The sequence below is a fragment of the Rhinoderma darwinii genome, chromosome 6, assembly GCF_050947455.1.
Source record: "Rhinoderma darwinii isolate aRhiDar2 chromosome 6, aRhiDar2.hap1, whole genome shotgun sequence".
Taxonomy (NCBI): Eukaryota; Metazoa; Chordata; class Amphibia; order Anura; family Rhinodermatidae; genus Rhinoderma; species Rhinoderma darwinii.
In genome coordinates, this window is record NC_134692.1 from 38,943,090 (window position 1) to 38,970,829 (window position 27,740).

Genomic DNA, 27,740 nt, shown 5'->3' on the forward strand with positions numbered 1-27,740 from the left:
CACACAGTCCAGACAGGACCCGTCGTGCACGCACGTGCACGCGCCGGGACTCGCTGACTTCACCGTTTTGCAGCGGGGAAACAATAGGCGTACCGGGAGAAAGCAGAAGGGGCGGAGACTGAGGTAAACGAAAGTGGGCGTGACTTATGCCTCCTGAAACCCGCTCTCGCTTCTTAGCAGCCTCAGCCCCGCCTCTCTCCCCGCCCACTTCTCCACCCACCTCCGACTCGCCAGCGCCACCAGCAGACCTTAGAAGCGTACTACAGCTAGCTTCCCATTCTCTCCTCCTCCCCCTCCTCCTCCTTCTTCTTTCTTCCGACTCTCAATGTTCGGCAGCCGGCCGGAGCCTGCTCGTTTTCCCCCCCCGGGCTCGGTGTCTCCAAGATCCCCCCTCCCCGGCACGACATCCAGCGGGCGTGAGAGCAGGGAAGGGCAGATCTGTTGAGGTAAACGAGAAGCGGGGGAGGGATACGGAGCAGAGCCGGAGCTTTGTTCTTGTTTTCAGCCCCGGAGAAAGCGACGAGGAGGGGGGGTAGAGGGGAAGCTGGAACTGACTTCACGCATCACTTGGTAGATAGACCGTGGAGTGCCTCCTATCATAACACACCGGCTATACCTGCTGTGCCCCCCCCCCCAGTAATAATGGTTCCCCCCCAAGCCTGTCCTTATAGCGGCCCCCCTGTCCTCTAGCGAGCCCCTCCACCGTCCTCCTTACACTGGGGGCATCCCTGGTGGTCACGGTATCCTTGTGTGATACATCTCATCCTCTGACCAGATGCTGCGTGTTGTCTCCCAGCAATGTCAATAACCCTATTCCAATTCTCTGTGTGTGTGTGTGTGTGTGTGTGTGTGTGTGTGTGTGTGTGTGTGTGTGTGTGTGTGTGTATATATATATATATATATAACACAGATCACTCCTACACCCTCCAGTGCTCCGCCATGAAGGGGTTAAATAATAATAAATTCCTCTAAATGCTGACAAGGGGGTGTGTAAACATTTGCAACACATCAAAAGTTATTCATTGTGGGTTAGAGTTCCCCCATATGTTTACATAGCCAGCGGAAGAGTTACCTATGGCCGTCCGACCCATGTGGTGGTCTGATACACGCGCTCCGTGTTACCAGGATGTCTTAATAGTCGGTGTTAATGTCCTAATCTTGGAACGTTACAAGAGAAACTTGTCAAAAGTTACTTGTGGGATTTACGTGTTCTATCGTTTTTGTTGTTTGCTTTTCAAGTGAACTGTTTTTTAATTCTATTAATCACATCTATAATCCCATTTTTTTTAAATCTCTTTAGGTTATCGTTAAGGAATAAGTAATTCTGCCAAGATGTCCAGTGATCGGCAGAGGTCCGATGATGAAAGTCCCAGCACCAGCAGTGGGAGTTCTGATGCAGATCAAAGGGACCCACCAGCCCCCGAACCCGAGGAGCAAGAGGAAAGGAAACCATCAGCTGTCCAACAGAAGAAAAATACCAAATTATCCAGTAAAACCACTGCAAAGCTATCTACTAGTGCTAAGAGGTAATCCTGCAAATCACCGCCAGGCCACGGGATAGAATAACCACGGCCACATCTAATAGTCACATCTGCAAGGGAATGGAGGGGGTGGATAAGAAGTCCCCAATTACAGAAGTGACGTATTTCCATCTGGGACTGTGGTCATGTCATTTTAGATAATTACCAGTCCTGGCTGGCTGTCAACTATGAAACAACTGAATAAAATTAGCTGGGTGATCATAGATTTGCAATAAAGCTCCTAAACCGGTTGCCACCCAACTTTCCCAAACTCCTGAATGGCTAATTGATCTGTTCAGCAATATGTCGCTGCATATTCAAATTTGCCATTCAGGAGCTAAGGAAAGCTGGGTGACAACCCGGTAATGTAATGGTGACCATATTGGTGGTCACCCTGCTTTCAAAGATACAGATTTAACCAAGAGACGACTGAATGGAGTTTTTTTTAACAACCTGACAAGAGGACATCACAATGATCGATGTTTAATGGTGGAAATTGCAGTGAAAATGGTCTTTATAGGTTTAGATAAACTTGCATTAAGGGGCGTGGCTTAACATGCGCTAAGCCAATCAAGAGCTGGTATAAGGAAGAGGAATGTGCCTAGCAAGATGCGCCAAATTTATCATATAGCGTGCGCCACTATGAAATTTGACGCATCTTCTGACTGCCTGGTGTAAGTTTCACCGTCTAAATCTTAAACCGGTTAGTAAATCTGCCCCAGTATGTGTGTGACTTCCCGTATAGCCTGGACCTAGTGGGCTTTAGATGGGGTAGTTAAAGGGGTTGTCCAAGATGTGAAAAGTCCGCCACCCCCCCAGAAATAGCGCCGCCCTAGTCCATGGGCTGTAGATCATATTGTGTTTCGATCCTTTATATATAAATGGAACTGTACGGCAATATCAAACACCGCCCATGGGCAGGAGGGGAGCTGTTTCTCTGGGGGGGGGGCAGACTTGCTATTTTTTTAAATGTAATCCTGAACAACCGCTTTAACATTTCTCCCCCTCAATAATTGTGTAAGTTGTATCCTACGTGAGGATTATCTTTAGAGTAGCTTCATGTGTGATTCAGTAACCATTCCTCAAAGTCAATTTATTACTGGTAAAACAGGTCTTATGGCGTTACCCTGTAATATCGGAGAGTTATATTTATTTTCTCCCCACAAACTTACACCCACAGAAAGTCTATTTACAAGATCATCCCTGTAGGATTTACACACTAGAAACCCTTCCTATTGATCGGCCTCGGGTTATAAGTAATACTTCACTAAGGGGCTATTGTTTGCGCACTGTCCGTTCCCTTATTGACAAACTCTTCCTTTTATTATGTCGTTTGTATCATCCAGGTTGTTTTATTACATTATTGTGCTATTCACTTCTAAAGGTAATGTAAGTCAATGACAAGCAATTGTAAACTGTGTAGGAGAGAGGAGGGATATGTTAACACTATAAAAAGGGTCCGTGGGGCTGCCGGACACCATCTCTGACAGCCCCATAGAAAGGAAATCAAGCAGTGGCTGAGCATGCGCTGTACCGCCCAACTTATATGGGGCGCACAGGTACGGCAAGGTAAGCCCGTTCTTGGGATCGGTGGGGGGCCCAGTGGTTGGACCCCCACTGATCAAATATTTATCACCTATCCTGTTAATAGGTGATACATTTTGATTATGGGAAAACTCCTTCATCCGTTTGGCTGGGTTCACACTGTTTTGTGTTTTTTAGAGGTTTGTTTCTTTGAGACACTTTGGAGTTTATCTACCAAAAAAAAACAAAAACAGAAAAGCTCAGTGTGGACCCAGCCTCTACATGTGGTTGAGCTGCATTCTTTTTCCTATGGTTGTAGAGAGAATTTTAGGAGACATCACATGTACTTGTATCTAATAGTACCGGATGTAAAAACTGCACGTGGTTCTTATTTATACTGTGGCTTTTCAGTTGGGGAAATAACAAGAACAAGACAGGATTATAAAAAAATAATTAATAAAAAAAAAACAAATGAATGTTTTGGGGTGAATTTAAGAAATGATCACTTGTTAACATGTCTTGCTGCTGGGTAAAAGACGGCAGAGATATCAAATGCAGGGACATCGCCGGGCATGGACCAGGTCAAGATCAACCTTTTTTTCAGGAAATATCTGAGGAACGACAGTTCCACGTTTTATGTTATTTTGTGTTACCTGTCACTGGATAACCTGTCTATAGCACATTGTGTAGTCTTGTTCTGGCCATTTACGGTTTGCTCCTTTGAGCAAGATTCATTAAAGCACATGAGCGCACCTACTAGATCTATATTAGATTATAAAGACAATTTAATTACAACCAACTCAAATCAAAAGCTAAGAAAAATAACTATTCCCCAGTGTCCGGCTAAAGGCCCTTTTACACTGGCCAATTTACACTGGCCACTGTGGATTACCCTTCTTGTTAGAATGGTCCCTTGGCAATAAGCTGATCTGGGACCCCTAGCGATCAGCTATTATCTATGGGGAAACCTGGTAGTAAGTGTTTAATTTCCCTGCAGCACCTCCACAGAGGAAATTAAGTATTACATGGTGTCCATTCATATCAATGTGTTGTCTGTATAATGCAGGACCAGGACAAGTCCTCCAGAGCAAGAGACGCTCTTTGTAACCGCTGGCGAAAAGGTAAGGATCCTAAACAGAGGAAAGCCTCTCTATTAACTCAGAATATCCGGATAGGGTGTATTAATATGGGCTTTCTAAACTGGACATCCCCTCTAATCTCTGCACATCAGTGTGACTGCGGTCAGGATTTTTGGTGTCGTACTTGTGAATTAGGGAAGGGTCTTGAGCTATGATCATGATTAACATTGTGTTTAACTGCAGTCACCCCTGAATTCCGGTTTTGAGTGGAGGTTACGTTGCCATGTAACACTGACAGGGGTCTATGAAGCGAATGTCAGGTCCTCACAAGGTGACGTTCTGTAGGGTCAATAAAACATAAAATAACCTTTGAGAGGCACTGTTAGTAGTCTGGGGAAGAAAATCCCTAGTTAGTCTCTCTGGTGTGAGTGCCCTGCCAACAACGCCATACCTCAGAATCGACCGCTGGAGTAATGGTCCATTTATAGCGGCCCATTATGGCCGGTACTACAAGCGCCGTTCAACGAGACGAGACAGCTCGTTGATTGGTGCTCGTTTGCTCCTGTCACAAGGAGCTAGTATGGGGACGAGCGCTTGTTAAGGCCTTTTTACACCGGCCAATTATCAGTCATACGAGCGTTCACAGAACGGTCGTCCCTAATAATTGCCCTGTGTAAGCAGGTCAGCGATCAGCAGATGAACGAGCAAACCCTCGTTCATCGGATGATTGTATCGTTTTAAATGTGTAAAATATTATCGTTGTTGGCAGCGCATCTCCCTGTGTAAACAGGGAGTCGCGCTGCCGACATGATACAAATGTATGGGGACGAGCGATCGGAGTAACAAGCGCTCATCCCCATACGTAGCTCCTTGTGAAAAGAACAAATGAGTGCCGATCAATGGCGCTTGTTGATCTGCCAAACGTTGATCGGCGCTCGTTGCACCAGCCAAAATGTGGCGGTGCAAAGGTACCTTTACTCCGAACGCGACAATAATATTTTCGACATTTAGAACTATACAATAAAGCGATGAACGAGCATTTGCTCGTCCATCGGCTGATCGTTGCTCTGTGTACATAGGGCGATGGTTGGGGACGAGTGTTCTGTGAACGTTCATTTTCCTGATAATTGGCCGGTGTAAAAGGGCCTTTAGTCGGATACTGGGGAATAGTTATTTTTCTTAGCATTTGATCTGAGTTGGTTGTAATTAAATTGTCTTTTATAATCTTATAGATCTAGTAGGTGCGCTCATGTGCTTTTCTAATGTTATATATACACGCTGTATTAAAAATCAGTTCCAGATCACTGAGTGTATCTCCAGGGGAGCATTGTGTGTGTGTGTGTGTGTGTGTGTGTGTGTGTGTGTGTATATATATACTACAGTATACAAAGCATCACTGTCTACATGGACTTGTTTATCAGCAACACTGTCCCAGCCATTAGCAACTGAAGACCGGATTGTACCCTGGATATGTTATTCTTTCTGCCGTGTTTATAGAAAGTTGTACAATCCCATTGGTTAATCATTGTAAGATAAAAATGTACAGCGATATCTTGTATGACTTGCGCTGTTTAGACTTCGAGATCTATTAATCCTGCTTTTAGTAAGAATATCAGCGTCACTTTAAATAGTTTTGTTACTTTTAAGCTGATCTGTAAATGCTGGTATAAGAATTGTGCTGGAAGTTTACTTGTTGTTCGTGTTTATGGCTGAATGTTATGTCAAATGATTATCCCCTGCAGTCGGTTTATGTGTTATTTGGGGCTCGGTCACAGCACTGGTTAAAGTCCCAGTCAAAACGCTGGCGTTCTCCCCCTCCCTTTCTGCCTCATTTGCATATTAGCTTGAAAAGCAATTCTCCCTGGTAAAAAGTACTTGGCACGAAAATATTTTCACTTTTCTGAGGACGTAATGGGGTCTTCTTGCCCCCTCCAGGGTCTGGTCATGCATTTCTACTTTGATAGTCCTGGAATCTGGCTGCTAAGTTCCTGTGGTATAGGATTTGGGTTTTGCCTCTGAGAACAAAGAGGAAGCAGCCATGTTAGCGTTACTGAAGGCAAAGCCAATGTTGCATTTAACAACATGATGGTAGAGGGCAGTGTAATTCCCGGATTCATTCTGCAGAGTGTCTGAAACGCTTCTCATTTCACTTCCAGAATTCAGAAGGAGTTAGCAGAAATAACCCTGGATCCCCCTCCAAACTGCAGGTATGTAACTTCACGTTTTGGAATTGTTCTCTTTCCACCAGAAATTAGCAATCTGATGGGCTCTTAGTTTAGCAGTAAAGATGATGTTTGGGCTTTAAAACCGCTTTGATGTGCAGGGGAATCACTTAAAAAGCAAGAGGTACAGCAATGGATCATGCCGTGCACGCTTTATCTTCTCACTGCGTTTTTTTGTGTGTGAGTTTGGAGGTGATGAGATCATTTTAATGTTACTGTGTGCATTGTAGTTCTTTCCTACAGAATGCTTATCCCTCTGAACCCGGATGAATGAATGATTGAATGCTCGATACTTGTTTATGTTGTTTACAAGGTCCCTGCAAAGAGATTTTTCACTGCTAAAAAGTTCTTGTAAAAGCTGTAAATAATAATGTACATGTTCTGGGCTGCACTGTGAATATGGGAATGTATCATTTGTTTCCGATTAGTGATGTCATGTTGAACAGTCAGGAGTTCTATTAATATATTGTTAGAATGTAATGGTAACGTTTTCACAATGTGATACTGTGTTTCTTTTCTGTAATATTTATAGATCGTCTATGGAAACTTTAGGAGCTAGACCAGTAGTCGGGCAATGAACTTCCACACACCTCAATGAGATGTGCAAAAACTTTCTTTTTGCCGGATTCCACCAGTCCATATACAATGGAGGAATCAATTTCAATTATTCATGAATCCAAAAAAATTACGTTTTTGCACTTTCAACAATGATATACATTTGTGTCTCTAAGGGCTCATTCACACGAACGTAGTATACGTCTATATGACTGCTGTTTTTTTTTAACGGCCGCATGTATTTCAATGGGGCCATTCACACAACTGTTTCAATGACCATGTGAAGGGCCCGTGAAAAGATAGGACGTCCTTTTTTTTTTTTCCGTCTGTTTTCACAGATCCCTCAATAGACTCAAGTCTGAGGGATCCGTGAAAACGGGTCCCACACGGGTGAAACGCGGACCTGAAAAGCAGCTGTTTTTCACGTCCGAGTTTGCACTCGTTCGTGTGAATAAGCCCGAAGAGTACATATTTGCACTAAAAATAATCACATTTGCTCCTAAATGATCAGACTGGCTTCTAAGGCAACTTGTTAATCTGAGTAAAATATGCAAATATTATAATGAGAGATTAGATGAAAATCCAGTATGAGATTGTACTAATTCAGCGGTCTCCAACCTGTGGCAGAACTAAAACTCAGCCTGGAAGTTGTAGTTCCACAAAAGCCGCAGGTCGGAGACCACTGTTCTAAACCAATCCTTGACTGATGAGCCTGTCGGAAGTTTATTTTACTTCTTCTCAATTGAGTTGGATGTGAATTGTTTTATTTGCAGGTCTTTAATGTTAATTGAATTCTCACGACCGGCTGTTAATCTTTAATGGCACATTATGGGAGTGTGTTGTCTATATTGCATTTCAGCCGTGCTCGGCTTTTGATGTTTGCATATGTTGCGTTGCTGTAACAGTTGATTTATTACACAGTAGCGTAAAACCTAAGTGAATGATTGATTTGAGATGTAAGGTGGAGCTGGGTAGTAAAGTTGCGGTATATTAAACTCTATCATTTTCCGTTTTCACATGATCTAGATTATATGCTTTATGTGTTTTTTAGTTTAGCCCGTGGAATTTTTTTACTCCACTCTGTGAAATCTCGCCTTTTAAGAAAGAATATCGGAATATAATGTAACATGAATTCATACTGTACAACATTGAACTCCTGCCCCGTTTTTTTTCTAATGTGTGGTCGCATATTTCACCATACTGGCTGTACAGTGTATTAAAGCTATTACTTTAAATGGACCATGCTCTTTCAGTAAATTGATTTTGTCACGACCATCGCAGGCACCATTAGCACTTTTGGTAGCTTGTGCTGTGTCTTACAATCCTGCTGCTTGCATGGCCTCATGATGTATTTGTAGCTCTTAGGTTTGTGCTATATTTTGTGGATAGAATGTTTTGGCCTTTTGAAAGGGTCTAATGCATCTGATATCAAAAATATGTGGTAAGGTGCAAAATCCACCCTCTTAGGCGCCATGCACACAACCCTAGATTTCGTCCGTAATTACGGACCCATTCATTTCTATGGCTTGCTGACTCCTTCCCGTATATTTACAGGAAGATGTCCAGGCCGTAGAAAGCTTCCGTAAAAAAAATAGGACGTTTTATTTTACTCACCATGCTCCCACACTTTATAATGGGAGCACGGCCCGCAAATGTCTGCGGCCGGTCATGCACATGGTTTCTTGCTGTAGGAACTTAACACGTCTAACAGCAATAAAGTGCTGAACTTTTGATAATTGAACATAACCAGGTCTTGTGCTTGACTGTAATTATTGGATTTTCTAGTTTTGTATGAAATATATTGCAGACATGTCCGGCCACTTCTGTTCAGTCTGTGGCTCGATGTGGCCGCTGTTCGTCACCACCTGTGGATATGTCAGAAATAGGAGAAAAAAAACGGTATCCCTGGTATGTCCTGTTGACCTTGATGGAGAGTGATTCCACTTGCACAGCCATTCTTCTCCAGGCTATATTAGTCTTGTGTGGGAAAATCTCTTCAGCAGTCATCCATATTGTCTGTAAAATACTGGCTCCCTCCGTTAAAGAGGCTCTGTCACCAGATTTTGCAACCCCTATCTGCTATTGCAGCAGATAGGCGCTGCAATGTAGATTACAGTAACGTTTTTATTTTTAAAAAACGAGCATTTTTGGCCAAGTTATGACCATTTTTGTAGTTATGCAAATGAGGCTTGCAAAAGTCCAAGTGGGTGTGTTTAAAAGTAAAAGTCCAAGTGGGCGTGTATTATGTGCGTACATCGGGGCGTTTTTAATACTTTTACTAGCTGGGCGCTCTGAAGAGAAGTAACATCCTCTTCTGTTCAGAACGCCCAGCTTCTGACAGTGCAGATCTGTGACGTCACTCACAGGTCCTGCATCGTGTCGGCACCAGAGGCTACAGTTGATTCTGCAGCAGCATCAGCGTTTGCAGGTAAGATCGACTTACCTGCAAACGCTGATGCTGCTGCAGAATCAACTATAGCCTCTGGTGCCGATGTGGCCGTCACGATGCAGGACCTGTGAGTGACGTCACAGATCTGCACTGTCAGAAGCTGGGCGTTCTGAAGAGAAGAGGATGTTACTTCTCTTCAGAGCGCACAGCTAGTAAAAGTATTAAAAACGCCCCGATGTACGCACATAATACACGCCCACTTGGACTTTTACTTTTAAACACACCCACTTGGACTTTTGCAAGCCTCATTTGCATAACTACAAAAATGGTCATAACTTGGCCAAAAATGCTCGTTTTTTAAAAATAAAAACGTTACTGTAATCTACATTGCAGCGCCTATCTGCTGCAATAGCAGATAGGGGTTGCAAAATCTGGTGACAGAGCCTCTTTAAGTCACTTTAGCAGCCATGTGGTGATGTGCACGTGTTCCCCATTGTTATTCTCCCCTACACCCGCTAATGGTCTTTCCTTCCCTGTCACTCACTGATAAAGCCCTCCTTTTGTCCCACCCCTCTCGCTCCCTCTGCTAAGCTGTGTGATGAAGGAACGGGCACTGCCAAAATCCGTTGTCCATGCAGTTGAAGGAAAGCTGTGCTCTCCGGTTACGGGACAAACAGGGTAAGACCCATAAGGCCGGGTTCCCACATAGCGTAAATGCTGTGGAATTTCCACAATGGAGTTCTGTGCAGAAATTCCGCAGCATTTACAATATCAGCAAAGTGGATGAGATTTATAAAATCTCATGCCCACGCTGCAGAAAAAAAAAAAGCAACGTAAACGTTAATAAATTTACCTGCGGTGCGGAATTAAAATCCGCATCATGTCTATTTATGCTGCGTTTTCGTTGATTTTCTGTTGCGGGTTTTCCCCATTTAATTCAATGGGGATGCAAAACCTGCAATAGAAAGCCAAGTGTTGCGTTTTTTCAGACGGAATGTGCTGTGGGTTCCAGGTCGCAACAATGTTCTCCCCAGTTTCAGTTCCGGCTGACAGGAATGCCGGTAAATGTAAAATATAAAGGCCTGGAGCAAAGCGCAGGCCGTTGTTACAGCTCGGCCCCTACCCCTTTTATGTGGCAATGATTTTTAACTAACATTTTGCCAAATAGTGTTGTTTTTTTCCAACTAAAAGTTTTTGGGAACCTAGGGCACACCTGGGGAGGGGCTTTTTTGGGGGCTATGCTTTAACCCCGTGACTGTGTGAGGGCATTGTTCAACATTCCTTCATTATCTCTGCAACAGAAAATGCAGCTGAGGTCAAATTACAAACCTATTATGTTATTAGCAGCAGAATTTTGGACTTATTTGGATATTAAAAAAGAAAATAAAGTACACTTGAATTCTAAAATAGTTCTTACAGCTTCCTCAATCTAGTACTGCTTACCATGCGTTTATTCTGCCTCTCTTTTTTTTTTTTTTTTTTACTCACATATTTCTGATAAGGAGCGTAATTGTTTTTCTTCCTCCCTCCTTCCGGCATAAGTTATTGTTGGAGTGAGCACACACTTTTACAGTAATAATAATAGACGCAGGACATAAATAATTGTGTATATATATATATGCATAAATAATTGTACTGTGTGTTTGGGAATGTATCACCTGTATGAACCAGGAGAAGAGAGGCGTTAACACGATTTTCTGTCATAGCTCTCTAGATCTAGAATATTATGGTCATTTCCTTATATTATTATTCTAATAACCCTGCACATCTCGTAATGTCAGATACTTATGACTGATCTCAGACAATGCCTACTAATAATTGGCCATTTTAGATTCATCAGGTTCACAGGTGTTCCTTGGGCCTCCTTTATGATGTTTTTATTTAATGCGTTTTATCGTTTTAAAATGCTTTTATGGCGTTATGTACATGACTACCTCCATTATTATACGTGCATGCATACATATATATATATGTGGCTTTTTTTTATATATATATGATTGGTGCAGCACTGTGATAGAACGCCTAACTAGGTTGGTGCAAAGCTTCAAAAATAAAGGAGTAACCTCTCCTTATGTATAAGATATCCAAGAAAAGAGAACATAAAGCAGCACTCAAAAAAAAAAAAAAAAAGTAGATTTACTTATCCAACATCAGACCACAACGCTTCACCTTCTCTGTGAAGGCATTTTCAAGCGTTGTGGTCTGATGTTGGATAAGTAAATCTACTTTTTTTTTTTTTTGAGTGCTGCTTCATGTTCTCTTTTCTTGGATGGATATATATATATATATATATATGTGTGTGTGTGTATGTATTTTTTTTTTTAAGGTTCTATATAGTCTCATGTAAAACTGGCTTAAGAAGGCCGTTTGTCCAGCCCAGATGAATGCTGCTTTCAACACTGGTTGTTTCTTGGTGTGTCAGTGGCGCACCATTTTGTACCCAATTAATTTGAAAATGGTTTCTAAATGTTAGCTGCTATTTTAAATTTTTTTTGGACAGTAGTAAATTCATGTCCGACACACGGTCCAAGTAAAAACAACTTCTTTTTTTTATCTGGCTTAAAAAAACAATTCCAGGGAAAGACGCTTACGCGTTTTGAACCAGCAGGCTCTTACTCATCACTAGTTTCCCTATGCTAGTGTATCTGAATTTGAAACAGGTGTAAAAGTTGCACGTGACAAGCAAATGCACCTTTTAACCACTTCAATGCCATATTAGCTGAGTTATAACAAGTTTGCATACTTAAATAAATAGTGCGACAGAAGTGCATCAATGTTTAAGTAGGGGAGAAGAATTTAGTAGACCATAAGTAATGTGCAATATGCACAAAGACTTGCACACGTACATACATGGGTTCCGACTATACAGATGTAGAATGTTCACATAAATGAAGAGCACAATAGGCATATATAAAAGTTTTCATTGGAATACATTCTGGAGTGCGTGCGTGCGTCCGTCCGTCCCATGTGGGCTGAAATGTTGCACTGACGTATGGGTGAATAAACCTTTTTTTTCACTGAATTGGAGTCCGATGTAGTGCTGCCTATTCGTTTGGAAATATCTCTATATACATGAAGGGCTATTTAAGCTTTTTTTTCCCTTTTTTTTTTTTTTAACAAAAATGTTGATAGGTGCAACTTTCAAAATACTTTTTATTAAAAATAATTGTTACTTTTTGAGATACAGCTGCTTTGTATTCTGTATAGAGAGCAGCTGTATCTTGCGCTAAGACTTGAATACGGGTTCAATGATAGCGGGTCAGGTGTGTCTAACACGCTGGATCCACCTGTAATCGATCAGATCTAAGTTATGAACTTACATGTGATCAATAGCAGCTCGATCCTGCGTGTCAGAGACACGCAAGACCCACTGACACTGAGTCCGCCAGTCCTGCATACCTGACAGATACAGGTTTCAGGGCTAGGTGGAGCTACTCTGTATACAGAATACAAAGCAGCTGTATCTCAAAAAGTAAAAATTATTTTTAATAAGTATTCTGAAAGTTGCACCAAACACAGACATTTTTTATTTTAAATAAAAAATGTCAAAGGTGTACATAGCCTTTAAATCTGTTCTGCAGTTCGAGCCTTTAGGAAAACCTGTATTCATTTTAAGGATCCACAAGGCTTCTCTGTTTAATAGCAGTTTGCACCAATCTCTTCCTCTACTGGGTTTGCAAACCCTCTCCAGTGCAAGAGCCTGTAAAAGAACGACTATGCTATTCCGCCAAAAAAACGGAAACCTTACAAAACGGAGACAAACGGAAACCATTAGCAACGGAAGCATTACCATTGAAATCAATGGTAATGAAAATGGAAAGCTATGGTTTCCGTTCACAGGTTCCCCTGAAAGAAAGCTGCAACGAAACCCACGAACGGAAACCAACGCTGATGTGAACGAAGCCTTACACATGTGGGAAGACATCCCACACCGTGTGTTGTCACATTTGTGGAAACCTTTTACAGGTAACCACTGTGAGGAGGTTGAAACCTTGTGGGTGGAACTAGAAAGGGAAGTAATCACTGAAGAAATTACTTTTGGTGTAATCTATAGACCCCCCAATATAACTGAGGAGATGGAGGGTCAGCTATATAAACAGATGGCGCGGGCTGCACAGGCGGGTACTGTAGTGATAATGGGAGATATTAATTTCCGGGATATTAATTGGGGTTATGGTTCGGCTTCAACTGCGAAGAGGAGAAATGTCCTCAACCTGTTGCAGGAAAATTTTATGGGCCAGTTTGCGGAAGACCCGACTAGAGGTGAAACTCTGTTGGATCTGATCATTTCTAAGGGTATGTGCACACGAGAAGTGGCTTTTATGTCTGAAAAGACAGACTGTTTTCAGGAGAAAACAGCTGCCTCGTTTCAGACGTAAAAGCTCCTCCTCACATTATGCGAGCCGTCTGTGACGCTCGTAAATCTTGAGCTGCTCTTCATTGACTTCAATGAAGAACGGCTCAAATTACGTTGCAAAGAAGTGTCCTGCACTTCTTTGCCGAGGCAGTCAATTTACGCGTCGTCGTTTGACGGCTGTCAAACGACGACGCGTAAATGACAGGTCGTCTGCACAGTACGTCGGCAAACCCATTCAAATGAATGGGCAGATGTTTGCCGACGTATTGTAGCCATATTTTCAGACGTAAAACGAGGCATAATACGCCTCGTTTTACGTCTGAAAATAGGTCGTGTGAACCCAGCCTAATAATGCAGAGCTTGTTGGGAACGTCAATGTTTGTGAAAACCTCGGTAACAGTGATCGGTATAGTTACATTTTACCTATAGTGTAAAAAACAAACACAGGCTGTTAGGGCAAAAACACTCCATTTTAAGAAGGCCAATTTCCCCAGGATGAGGGCTGCAATTCAAGATATAGACTGGGAAGAACTAATGTTAAATAATGGGACAAATGATAAATGGGAGATTTTCAAATCTACTTTGGGTAATTATAGTGCAAAATTTATTCCTATAGGGAACAAGTCGGGATGCATCGAAACTTCGATACTGTTTTGATACTGTGCATCCCCAAACGGTACGATACCGTTATTTCATGTATTTCGATACTTAGCTGTGCTGCTCATGAATGTATGAGAGCGGGGCTGCGGCTGTGTGATACAGTCATTGCCGCGCTCCTGAGTCCTGACATGTGCGCGCGGTCAGACGCTGCACTAATGAGCGGCGGCACTGAAGACAGAACATGGCGGGCGCACTGCAAAACTCCCCCATGTTCTGTCTTCAGTGCCTGAACCGCCGCTCATTAGTGCAGCGCCGGCCGCATCTCCTCATGCTGACCGCGCACGCAATACCTGTCAGGAGCGGGGCAATGACAGTATTACACAGCCGCAGCCCCGCTGGCGGAGATCAGAGAAACCTCATCTCCGCCGCTATTCCCGTGAATGCTGCGATCACAGCGGACTGCAGCATTCAGGAAAGAAAGAGATGGGGGGATGTCCCTTGGATCGCGTCACAGGGAATTCCTGTGACGCGATTGAGGGACATACCATATATGGGCAGACAGCCCAGGGTCTATTGAAGGACCCCAGGGCTGTCTGACCATATTTCCTGTTAGGGCATACTGAGGTATGTCCCAACAACTGCCTGTGCACTATCCGTACACAGGCTTATGTACTGAAATATAGATATATGCCAGTACATTAAAGTTTAAAAAATAAAGTAAAAACAAAGTAATGTTAAATTAAAAAAAATAAACATACACCTTTTTTACAATAAACATTAAAATATGTCTCAATACATAAAATATACACAATCCGTATTAGCGCGGCCGTAATAACCTGCACAACAATTTTTTTGCATCACTTATGATGTGCACGCTGTAAAAAAATAAAATAAAAGCTGCTTTCTATCACTTATTAGGCCTCATGAACACGACCGTAGCCATGTGCACGGCCGCAATTTTCGGGTCGACCGGCAGCGGACTGTCAGCTGCGAGCCGCCCACAAATCGCGGGCCATACCATTATTTTCAATGAGCCCGGACCGCAGAAGACGGCCGTAATAAGACATGTCTGTTCTTTCTGCGGTGCGGGCTCCTGGGCCATGCACGGACCGTAAAAACTACGGTCGTGTGCATGGCGCCATAGGAATGAATGGGGCCGCAATTCTCCCGTGGATTTTCGGGGGAATTGCGGCGGCAAAAGCACGTTCGTGTGCATGGGGCCTTATTGTGGGGCACAAGGTGTGATGAATTTAACCTCCATGTGCCTCACATTACTAGTAACCCCATCATGTACCTTACATATTAACCCATTATGACTGAGAAACATGATGGGATTAATTACTATTAATGTGAGGCACGTGGAGGTTAAATTCATCATCCCACCTCGCGCCTCACATCACAAAATGTAAGAACTTTTTTTTTTTAATTACTGTTGCCAAAGTATCGAATTGGTATAGAAATCGCAATACTAAACGAAGTATCGGTATCGAAGTCCAAATTCTGGTATCGTGACTTCCCTAGTAACAAGTATAAATGACTAAAATTAAATCCCAAGTGCCTTACACCTTCTGTAAAAAAGGGCAATACATGACAAAAAAAGAGCATTTTAAATCTGAGTGTACATCTGTAGCCTTTTTAAATTATAAAGAGCGTAATAAAATCTGTAAAAATGTAATAAAATTAGCAAAAATACAAAATGAAAGGCAGGTAGCCAAGGATAGTAAAACAAATCCCAAAAAATTCTTCAAGCATGTAAATGCAAAAAAGCCAAGGTTTGAACATGTGGGACCTCTAGATAGGGGTAATGGGGAGTTGGTCACAGGGGATCAAGAGAAGGCAGAGTTACTAAATGGGTTCTTTAGCTCTGTATATACAACAGAAGAAAGAGCAGCTGATGTAGCCGGTGCCAGTGCTGTTAATATATCAGTTGATATAATGAATTGGATGAATGTAGATATGGTGCAAGCTAAATTAAATAAAATAAATGTGCACAAGGCTCCGGGACCAGATGGGTTACACCCTAGAATTCTTAAAGAGCTTAGTTCAGTTATTTCTGTCCCCTCTTCATAATATTCAGAGAATCTCTAGTGACTGGACTAGTGCCAAAGGACTGGCGCAGGGAAAATGTGGTGCCGATTTTCAAAAAGGGCTCTAGGTCTTCCCCGGGTAATTATAGACCAGTAAGCTTAACATCCATCGTGGGGAAAATGTTTGAGGGGCTATTGAGGGACTATATACAGGATTATGTGACAATAAATAGCATTATAAGTGACAGCAAGCACGGTTTTACTAAGGACAGAAGTTGTCAAACTAACCTAATCTGTTTTTATGAAGAGGTGAGCAGAAGCCTAGACAGAGGGGCCACTGTGGATATTGTGTTTTTGTACTTTGCAAAGGCATTTGACACTGTCCCCCATAGACGCCTAATGGGTAAATTAAGGACTATAGGTTTAGAAAATATAGTTTGTAATTGGATTGAGAATTGGCTCAAGGACCGTATCCAGAGAGTTGTGGTCAATGATTCCTACTCTGAATGGTCCCCGGTTATAAGTGGTGTACCCCAGGGTTCAGTGCTGGGACCACTATTATTCAACTTATTTATTAATGATATAGAGGATGGGATTAATAGCACTATTTCTATTTTTGCAGATGACACCAAGCTATGTAATATAGTTCAGACTATGGAAGATGTTCATAAATTACAGGCAGATTTAAACACACTAAGTGTTTGGGCGTCCACTTGGCAAATTAGGTTTAATGTAGATAAATGTAAAGTTATGCACCTGGGTACCAACAACCTGCATGCATCATATGTCCTAGGGGGAGCTACACTCAGGGAGTCACTTGTTGAGAAGGATCTGGGTGTACTTGTAAATCATAAACTCAATAACAGCATGCAATGTCAATCAGCTGCTTCAAAGGCCAGCAGGATATTGTCGTGTATTAAAAGAGGCATGGACTCGCGGGACAGGGATGTAATATTGCCACTTTACAAAGCATTAGTGAGGCCTCATCTAGAATATGCAGTTCAGTTCTGGGCTCCAGGTCATAGAAAGGATGCCCTGGAGCTGGAAAAAATACAAAGAAGAGCAACGAAGCTAATAAGGGACATGGAGAATCTAAGTTATGAGGAAAGATTAAAAGAATGAAACATATTTAGCCTTGAGAAAAGACGACTAAGGGGGGACATGATTCACTTATATAAATGTATGAATGGCCCATACAAGAAATATAGTGAAAACCTGTTCCATATAAAACCCCCTCAAAAAACAAGGGGGCACTCCCTCCGTCTGGAAAAAAGGTTCAATCTGCAGAGGCGACAAGTCTTCTTTACTGTGAGAACTGTGAATCTATGGAATAGTCACCGCAGGAGAAGGTCACAGCAGGGACAGTAGATGGATTTAAAAAAGGCTTAGATAATTTCCTAGAACAAAAAAATATTCGCTCCTATGTGTAGAAATTTTTCCCTTCCCTTTTCCCATCCCTTGGTTGAACTTGATGGACATGTGTCTTTTTTTCAGCTGTACGAACTATGTAAGCCAGGATGAATTATCCCACATCAGTTTTTGGAGAAATCGCTAGGGGAAAATAAAATTTCCCACTGTGGTATCTTTTTTTAGCAACAAATTTATATCCTGTGATAATGATCTTTCTTAAAGAGACTCTGTCACCACATTATAAGTGCCCTGTCTCCTACATAAGGAGATCGGCGCTGTAATGTAGGTGACAGTAATGCTTTTTATTGGAAAAAACGATCTTTTTTCACAAAGTTAGGAGCGATTTTGGTTTATGCTAATGAGCTTTCTTAATGCCCAAGTGGGCGTACTTTTACTTTCGACCAAGTGGGCGTTGTACAGAGGAGTGCATGACACTGACCAATCAGCATCATGCACTCCTCTCCATTCATTTACACTGCACTAGCGATATAGATATATCGCTATGTGCAGCCTCATACACAAGCCCTAACATTACTACAGTGTCCTGATAATGAATACACATGAAATCCAGCCTGGACGTCATGTGTACTCAGAATCCTGACACTTCTGACTCTTTTTTGTGAGATTCCAGCAACGGATACGAAATCTCGTGAGATCTCGGAGCTAAACGAGATTTGGTTTCACTTGCCGGAATCTCACAAAAAAAGAGTCAGAAGTGTCAGGATTCTGAGTACACATGACGTCCAGGCTGGATGGTCATGTGTATTCATTATCAGGACACTGTAGTAATGTTAGGGCTTGTGTATGAGGCTGCACATAGTGATATATCTATATCGCTAGTGCAGTGTAAATGAATGGAGAGGAGTGCATGATGCTGATTGGTCAGTGTCATGCACTCCTCTGTACAACGCCCACTTGGTCGAAAGTAAAAGTACGCCCACTTAGGCATTAAGAAAGCTCATTAGCATAAACCAAAATCGCTCCTAACGTTGTGAAAAAAGATTGTTTTTTTTAAATAAAAAGCATTACTGTCACCTACATTACAGCGCGATCTCCTTATGTAGGAGATAGGGCACTTATAATGTGGTGACAGAGCCTCTTTAAAGAGTTGTCCCTATGTAGGACCGGTAAGCATTTTTTTTATAATTCCTATCACTTGTTGATGATTGGCACTGTATTGTGTGGAGAATGTTAAGTTTGCATTATTTAGAACATCTGTGGATGAGTTACGTTTGGTGGAATAAAGGTACTGATATATATTTCTAGAATTTGCAGTCGATTTGGCCCTATATAGCATAGAGGGTGTGTAAAGCCGGTCACATTCTGACAGATAGGAGTTCTGGTCAGTCTTGCTCTGATATTATTCTCCTATTGGAACATTTATAATGACGTGCCTCGGATGGGAACTTGAAGCGTGTAGAACGATATTACCTGTAACAGCCTTCCTATACCGACTGCATGTAACACATTCTAGGGAAATGTCACCTGTCAAGAAATGAAATACAATCCTGTTAGTGTCATAGGTGAAGGATAAGTTGTCGGCATTGTTATTGATATAACCAACAAACTGGTATGGGCGTCACGGGCCGATCCAGGCGATTAAAATATCCTCTATGTAACGCCCATACCAGAGGATGTTAGACATAAAGGGATTGTTCTCAATATAGATACATGTTTCTTCCCACCATGCAGCATAATTGTTTGCTAATGATGGAGAAAATGTGGCCCCCCATAGAACAACCCAGACGTTGGAGAAAAAATTGTCCATTGAATGAAAAATAATTCTGCTTAAGCATAAATTTGGCGACTCTCCGGATGTATTCCTTCAGTTCGTTATTATACGATGTATATTCTCCCAAATGATCAAGGGCAAGCAGCGCTTTTTCATGTGGTATCGAGGTATATAGAACAGTAATGTTGCACGTCACCCATACGTTATCTTTCCATGGCATCGTGTCCATGATTTTACATTTTTCCTTGCTGACCTTGATATAACTTGGTGATCTTTGTGCAAGAGGTTGTAGTATGTTATCTAGCCATGCCCCTAAGCATTCGGTAATTGATCCTATGCCGACACTAGAGCCCTTGAAGGGGGGGGGGGGATTTTTCACTAATCTTTGGCAAGGCATGAAAAATCGGATGGTCTTTATATAGTCCATCTCTTTTCATGTGAAAATACCCAAGGCTAAACCTTCATGCAGAATTTACGATAACTTCTCATCCACATGTTTTTCAAAAAAATGTCGCCGGAAATTAGAGTATGCTGTCAATTTCTAAATACTCCATGCTGATTACACCCTTTCCGAAGAAGGGGATATTCCATAACAAATCTGGGTACCCTTAGGAGTATGTTCAAACAAGTCAGATTTTTATATCTCATTCACTTTGCTTCCACTGTAATACGCTGCATATTTTTGCACCCAAAAATACGGATGGAAAATCTGCAGTAATTACGCTACGTGTGGACATACTCTTAAACATGTTCACACGCGACAGATGTGATGCAGAATTATCTGCGACCGTTCCATTCATCTGAATGAGACTTGCAGAAATTCATGCACCTACTGCATAAGCAACACCATTCATATGTATGGAACAAAGTTTCAGTCTCCGAGAAATTTCTGCAATGAATCAGTCGTGTGGATATAGCCTAAACACCCATGGGCCATTGCATGGGCCAATAATCAGCCAAGCAAGTGTTCTTATGATTATTGGCCGGTGTAAACAGGGCAGCGATCAGCCAGCAAATGCTGGTTTGTCGGCTGATTTTATCTTTTATGCTGCCCTGAAAATCATTGTTGTCGGCAGCACATCTTTCTGTGCGAAACGGGATATGCTGCCAACAATGATGCAAACGAAGGCCCCATGCACACGACAGTATTTTCATCTATCCCGAAATACTGTCCGTAAATACGGATCAGGAGGCATCAGTATATACGAAAGGGTGTTCGTAAATACGGTCTGTATTCCATCCGTATATACGAATCCTAGCAAAAAGGAGGTTGCAAATGATGTCATCAATATGTTGCCTAGCAGTGCTTCAGTAAATGCGGACGGTATAGGGATGCACATCAGTAGCCGTCCGTATTTACGGAAGCTCCTATAGACTTCTATGGGAGAGTCCTTGCCGTAATTGCTAAGGCCCCATGCACACGACCATGCCCGCAATCACGGCCCGCGATTGCGGGCACGGCCGGCCGCTGACTGACAGCCGCATTTTCGGGCCGTGCTCCCATACAAAGTATGGGAGCACGGCCCGCAAAATGCGAAAGAACGGACATGTTCCATAATTCCCGGAACATTTCCACGGCACTGACACCCTTCCGTAGTGCTACGGAAAGGTGTCAGTGTTCAATGAAAGTGAATGGCTCTGTTTTTGCGGTCTGCAAAAACTGAGGTTTTTTGCTGTCGTGTGCATGGGGCCTAACAAGAATAGGACCGGTTCTATAATTTTTTCAGCACGGACACCCATCAGTAAAAATACTGAAATGTGTCCGTGGCCAATACAAATGAATGGGTCTGTAATTACTGATGAAAAATCTGGTCGTGTGCGTGTAGCCTTATGGGGACCAAATGATCATATTAACGATGGTCTGTCCACGTTCGGTGTAGTGCCGGCCCGTGTAAAAGGGCCTGTTAACGAACGCCGATTCTCTTTTTTTATTGTTGATCGGCGCTCGTTACGGACAAAAATCTGCCTGTGTAAACTCCACTTTACTGTGCAACTTGTAAAGAAAAATGTTACCATCTCCTTTCTATCTTTACAAAACTTTTAATATAAGAGCTTTGACATCCTATCTCCCAGCATTTACTAAATACACTGTTCTGTTTGTGTAATATTTATCCAAGGATAATCATGTGGCTGAGTTGTTGCAGCCTGATATACCACTCCGTTTGGTCTTTGAGTAGGAAACTTAAACTTAAGGCCTCATGCACACGAATGTGCTTTTGCGGCCGCAATTCCCCCGAAAATCCACGGGAGAATTGCGGCCCCATTATTTTCTATGGGGCCATGCACACGACCGTGGTTTTCACGGTCCGTATATGGCCCAGGAGCCTAGACTGCAGAAAGAACAGGCATGACTTATTACTGCCGTGTTCTGCGGTCCGGGCTCATTGAAAATAATGGCCGCGGCCATGTGCACGGCCCGCGATCTGCAGACGGCTCGTGGTTGTCACTCCGTGGCTGACCGACCCGAAAATCACGGCTGTCCACATGGCTACGGTCATGTGCATGAGGCCTAAGTCTAGGAGGAAAACTAAAAATGTGTATGAATTCAGATGAAAGAAATTGCTCAACTAATTAATGGGGTTGTATGAAACTAGAATTTTTTTATTTCATTTCCCAGTAGCATCTTGTCCATGGACTTTGTCCGGTGCCGCTTGTCTCCTTTATAACTGCCCTTCCAGACACATCTTATGGATAGGAGTGTTGCTTTTTCTTGGAACTGAGGAGACATTGTGTGTTTATTTCAGGCTTGTGGTGAATTCAGACAAGTTTTGTCTAATGTGTATGGGCACTACCAATCAGCTAAGGCTACATTCAAACGAGCGTCGGCAACCTCGGATGTGAAAAATGGGCGTTTTTCACATCCGAGGTGCACCCGTGCGGGACACGTTGTCATGGAACCCCCATAAACTAGATTCTACGGAGGGATGCGTGACACGTAGCAAAATAGGACGTGTCCTATTTTTTAACGGACCCTTCACACGCTCCGTTGAAGCAATGGTCGTGTGAACGGCCCCATTAAAGTACATGAGTCTGTGTGATGGCCATTGTTTTAACGGCCGTCACAAGGACAAGTTACATGCTCGTCTGAATGAGCCCCTATTTGCGTTCACTGATCTTAGTTTTGCCTCAATGGAGATGAAAAGACAGCCGAGACTTGAGAAAATAAACCGAAAGTGAGTATCACTCATAGCTGGTGGATTAAATATCATTTTTAAGACCGTCATAGAAAATAAACGATATGTGTTTTATATTGTACAAGTGGCCTGCTAAATGTCCGTCCTGCATGCCACAATAACTTTTAGTAAAGGTATAGGATGACGGTTAGGAGGCCCATGCACGAACTCCGAATGCAGGCCATGAGTGAAATCTTATTTCGGTGCCCGTTTCCTTGCACTGCAAATGAATGTAATGCATTTACCTTACAGGATGGATGGATGCGCCTTGTAACACATTCAGTTTTGCAGATCAAAAGTTATTGACTTTCGTTCACATCTGCGTCTGAGGCTCCGTTAGGGAGTCTGCATCGCTATCGTTCTTTTGCCAAAACAGACTGCAGAACCTGACCTCATAAGTTAATGGGGTCCGTCGGACACCGCCGGTGTAGATCGTGCACCTGATCCGGCACTGCACCGTGGTTATAACGGAAACCATGACGCAGGTGTGAATAGAGCCTAGATGATCATTATTGTGATTTGGCACATTTAGATTACTTGTACTCGTTCTCAAGCTCCTGACCCTTTTTGATGACTTGATGCTTAATGACTTGTTTCATGAAAACTCAAACACCATTTCATGGGGATAGAGGTTGTTCTTCTAAAACAATAAACAAAAAATCTCTACAATACCTTGCTTTTTATGTGCAACATGAGAGATTGGAAAAAAAATCCCAGTATAATTTGTAGCTTTTGACTGCACAAGTACAAAGCCCTCAGCCTCGTGCTTTCATACATAAGTAGTAGTATTATTTTTAATCTGAAGTTCTCAATATTTTTGCAACATGTCCTCTGAGTTTATGCAATGACCAGCTACCATCTTGCTACTTTGTCTCTTCTATCATGAGTCTTGTCCTGCACAGAATATCCACTCTGTCTATTACATGTATTAACAATGAGATCACTTCTACCAGAAGTAATTGACAGTGGGGAGAAGAAGACATCGGAACCTGCGAAAATAGAAGACATGGAAAGTGCAAAACATACAGCAGCATGTCTTTCACTGTTAGATTACAGAAAATTGGGTAATACCAGTGGAGTTAAAGGGGTTTTCTACCTTCTATCCACCGGATAGGTCATCAGTATATCATCGGTGTGGGTCCGACACCCGGACCCCGTACCAATCAGCCGCTCCGTACATAGCATAGCGGCCGTGCTGCAGAACTGCAGGTTTGCTCCTATTCACTTGAATAGGAGCAGTACTGCAGCTCGGCCACTATTCCGTGGCCGGAGCCAAATGCTTCCGGCATGTACATCCGGTGCATGGAGGCACCAGACCAGCTGATCTGTGCGGGGTCTGGGTGTCGGACCACCATAGATCATGTACTGAGGACCTATCCGGTGGTCAGATCAGTTGCCAGGAGGTGGAAAACCCCTTTAAGGTTTATCAGTCATTTGTCTAATGACTACGGCATATGGCCTGTTACATCATATAAATGTCATATAGGAAGGTCCCCTGCTTGTGACCCACCTCTATGAGCCAGTAGAGAACAGCTAATAAGCAGTGGTCCTTCCTTTCAGGTGCTGCTATCAAATTAAAAGGATAGTCTATGATGAACCGTCTATGACTGCTATGGTGCCCTGTAAGTAAAAAAAAAAAAAAAAAAGTACTTCCTTTTTCCTTATGGGTGGAGGAAACCTGCACGTTACTTCCCCTCTCTATGTATTATCAATATACTGGAAGGTTGGAAGCCGACCTGAGGGTCTTGCACCAGCTTGTCTTGCATCTGGTGGAAAACCTGGACAAACCAGTTACAGGCCTCTCTCTCTCCTCTGTGTACACCCATGATTGTCATTGATATCTGTATTGTGCTTGTGTTTTTGGCTGTTATATAAATTGAGGGACCGGTACGGGTGATGACCATCTGTGTACAGCACTGTAGAATGTTGGCGCTCATATAAATGAATACAGTAAATAATTTTCGGCAAGATTTGTCTGTAATCTTCACATTCAGCATAACTCCATACATCTCGTATGTATGCAGCTCACACACACTTTTACATAGTTTCACAATAGGCTAGTTGGCTCATAGACTTTGGTCCTGGCTCCTAACATTTGGAGACCTTTGTCTAGGACTGATTATTAAGTAAAATAACATTTTCTCCTATTAATAGCTGGGACAGACCATACGCTTTCTGCTTGGCTAGAAGTTAACGAACTCCTGACAGATCGGCGATAACAAAGCAAATTGAAGGTTTAACCTCGGTGAATGCTCTCACCTCGTCCTTTCATCCTTTTGTCATTGTCACTGATAATGGATATTACTGAGCGGTCTTTGTACTAACAGTCACTGATTTGACACAAAGTGCGCATTAATCTCAATTATAAGTCCAGTCTAGACATATTTTAGCCTCTTTTTTTTTTTTCTTTTTAATCATTTAAAATACTAGCAGTTATTAAATATTATATGTGGATGATCTTGTATTAAATTATCGGAAAACAAAAGAACCTGTGAGGAAATAGGATGTAAATCCACCGTTTGTGTTCACGCTTTTACAGCTTTTTGATAGAGGTCGTATTAATACATTATATAAGTATCGTCGATGCCGCGGTTACTAAAAGTCGATTTGATTATCTTCATCGTTGTATCAAAATAACTGATCGGGCACATTAATGATTTTCTCTGTAGTAGTACATGCGTGTAGGTCAGTGTAGTATGTTTCCTTAGCTGATGTTGATATATAAATGTTTCATATATTAAGTGGAAGGTTTTTCATACTCGCCAATAAAAAGGGTTGTCTTATGAAGACCGCACCCGTTTAAATACCCTATTAGGTGGTATGGATGTCATAGACTGGGTCCCCAATTCGTGGACTCCCTTCTATGAGCCAGATTGGATAGTCAACCTGTAAGAGAAGGCCTCCCCTGGCCAAATAGGTTGATTGCCAGGGTGCTGGGAGCCAGACCTGTAGCGAATAGCCCATCACTGCAGCGGCTTCAGTATAAAAGGGGTGGTCTCCCTGATAAAAAAAATAAAGAAAAGTTCTTTGCTTTCCAAGCACCCCCTGAATAAGTTAGGATTGTTGCTGTAAGTGGGTAACTACGCCAGATCTCCATGTTCGTGTAGAGATCGGCAAAGTCTACTGCCAGTCTGTAGGACAATGTTTGCCAACTAGGGTTTCGTGATTAGGTATTTCCCAAAATACAGTATCCGTGTGAGTTGTCACTATAACAGTAGACTTCAAGTAGTTATAGGATTGCCAAGAACAGAAATCTCTTTCACAGGTTCCCTGCAGTAAAGGGGTTGCTAACACTCTCTTGCATCCAGGATTTCTTCTAGAAAGATGGCGGCTGGTATGGTAAATATGTATGTATATTTATTAGCCTGATTAATGTAGAACTTAGAACCTGTCGCCATTTTCTGCTAAATCCATTTTTGTTGTATTGTTAAGTGAGAATTAACCGCAGATTACCAATACATCCGTTAGTTCATAATGGGTAATTCTGTCAGCTATGGAAATGTACAATCCATCAAGATTTTTTAAGTAGATGGGGAAATGTGCAGCCATTGATATCCAATTAGGTATTTGTCTGCAGATGATGCCAAGTTTTATGCCAGCAATTTAACTTCTATGGGGTTGATCTGAGCCAAGATCTCTTGGTAAGGGGGATAGGCTGGACTACTTAGCGTAGATGTCCTAGGGGCATCGGGGGTGTATGACAGTCCTCTTTCCCTTCAGCTGTATAACATTTACGTGCATTTTGATCACCATCACCGCTTGCTTAGTTTAGTGCGGTTGTATGTGTGTGTACATATGTAATTTATATGTACATAGAGATATGTACGGTATATTAAATGTTCTTGGTCTGTGAAGAGTTTCCTACACGTTGTTCTGTTTGCATTGACATTCTTTGTACAAGTAGCAGTTTATTTGTAGCCAAGTATGTATGAATGAGTGAGAAATGCTTTATGGGATTGTTTGAAAGTCTTCCATTGTTGTGATCGAATATCTTGAGCTCCTTACAGACTGAATCCATTAGGAATTGCATCATTTGCTCAGCATGTAAACAATGCTAATTCCATTTATAGCCTGGACATTTTCTGTGTTGTGTTTTCTGCCATAGTTTATAGATTACTGATCTGGCTTTAATTGTTCTATGAAGCAGAAAAAAAAACATCTGGAAGAAATGTGAAATTTCCTCTTAAAGAACTGATTGCCTTCATTGATTTAATGGAGCTGATTTCCAATATTATTCTTCGTTATCCGACCTGCTAAAAATTCTTTGGAACAGCTGCAATTGTACTAAAAAGAATAAGTACGCAGTACCTATGTTTTACTCCTGTGATCCAGCGCTGACACTCATATCGGTCCTCCCAGTGTGTCTTTTTTTTTTTTTTTTTTACATGCAGGCAACATGTGATCGTTGCAGCCAATCAGAGGCATCAGCAGTGACTTTTTGTATTTCTAGCATTATGGCGCCCATCGCTGAGCGTTCAATCCCATGTATAGGACAAGTCACCGCTGAGGCCTCTGATTGGCTGCAGCAGTCACATGCTGCCTGCATGTACACAGACAATGGGGGGGGGGGCCGCCAGAGCATCCGCACTGGATCCCGGGGGTAAAGAATAGGGGAGTACGAATTCTTTGTTTCTATTAGGATATTTGCAGCTGTTCCAAAATAATAAAACAAGCCGGATAACACTTTTAAGTAGAAAATAGAAGGGGGGGAAAAAAAGTGCCAAATTTGTGTCCTTTTTGCCTGTTAGTCAGGGGGGCTCTTGGCAGAATTAATCCCCCCCCCCTCGCTTTCTGGCTGCTGACAATAGTTTTCTTCTTATCTTCCCTGCAGATAGGTAACATGGGATACAGAGAAGGGTAGGTATATGCTGTGACGTACATAGAAACCACTATAATGAAATAAAACAATGTGAGTGACCGGGGAGTTCATATCTGCTGTCCGGGTGCAGAGCTCCCCAGTCCTGACAAGCTGAGAGTCTCCTAACTTAGTTTTGGCTATTTATTCAGGTTGTATTTATCAATTGGGAGTCTAATTAAAATAAAACTCACACCAAAAAAATCCTTCCCCTTAACGTAAGACATTTATTTCCCTGGAGCTGAAAAAGTGATTCTATTAAGCATCAGCAGCGCTGGCAGACGTCGGCCCCTCCAT

General features: G+C 42.4%; 1 protein-coding gene across 1 annotated transcript in view; it reads left to right on the forward strand.

The window, feature by feature from the left end:
- Positions 1–234: 234 nt before the first annotated feature.
- The window catches only part of UBE2E3 (ubiquitin conjugating enzyme E2 E3), a 56,242-nt gene continuing 28,736 nt past the window's right edge, over positions 235–27,740 (forward strand). The window contains exons 1-3 of the mRNA XM_075829532.1: positions 235–446; positions 1,301–1,526; positions 6,280–6,330. Coding sequence (XP_075685647.1) covers positions 1,333–1,526; positions 6,280–6,330 — 245 coding nt within the window. The 5' untranslated portion in view covers positions 235–446; positions 1,301–1,332. The remainder of the gene's footprint in view (positions 447–1,300; positions 1,527–6,279; positions 6,331–27,740) is intronic.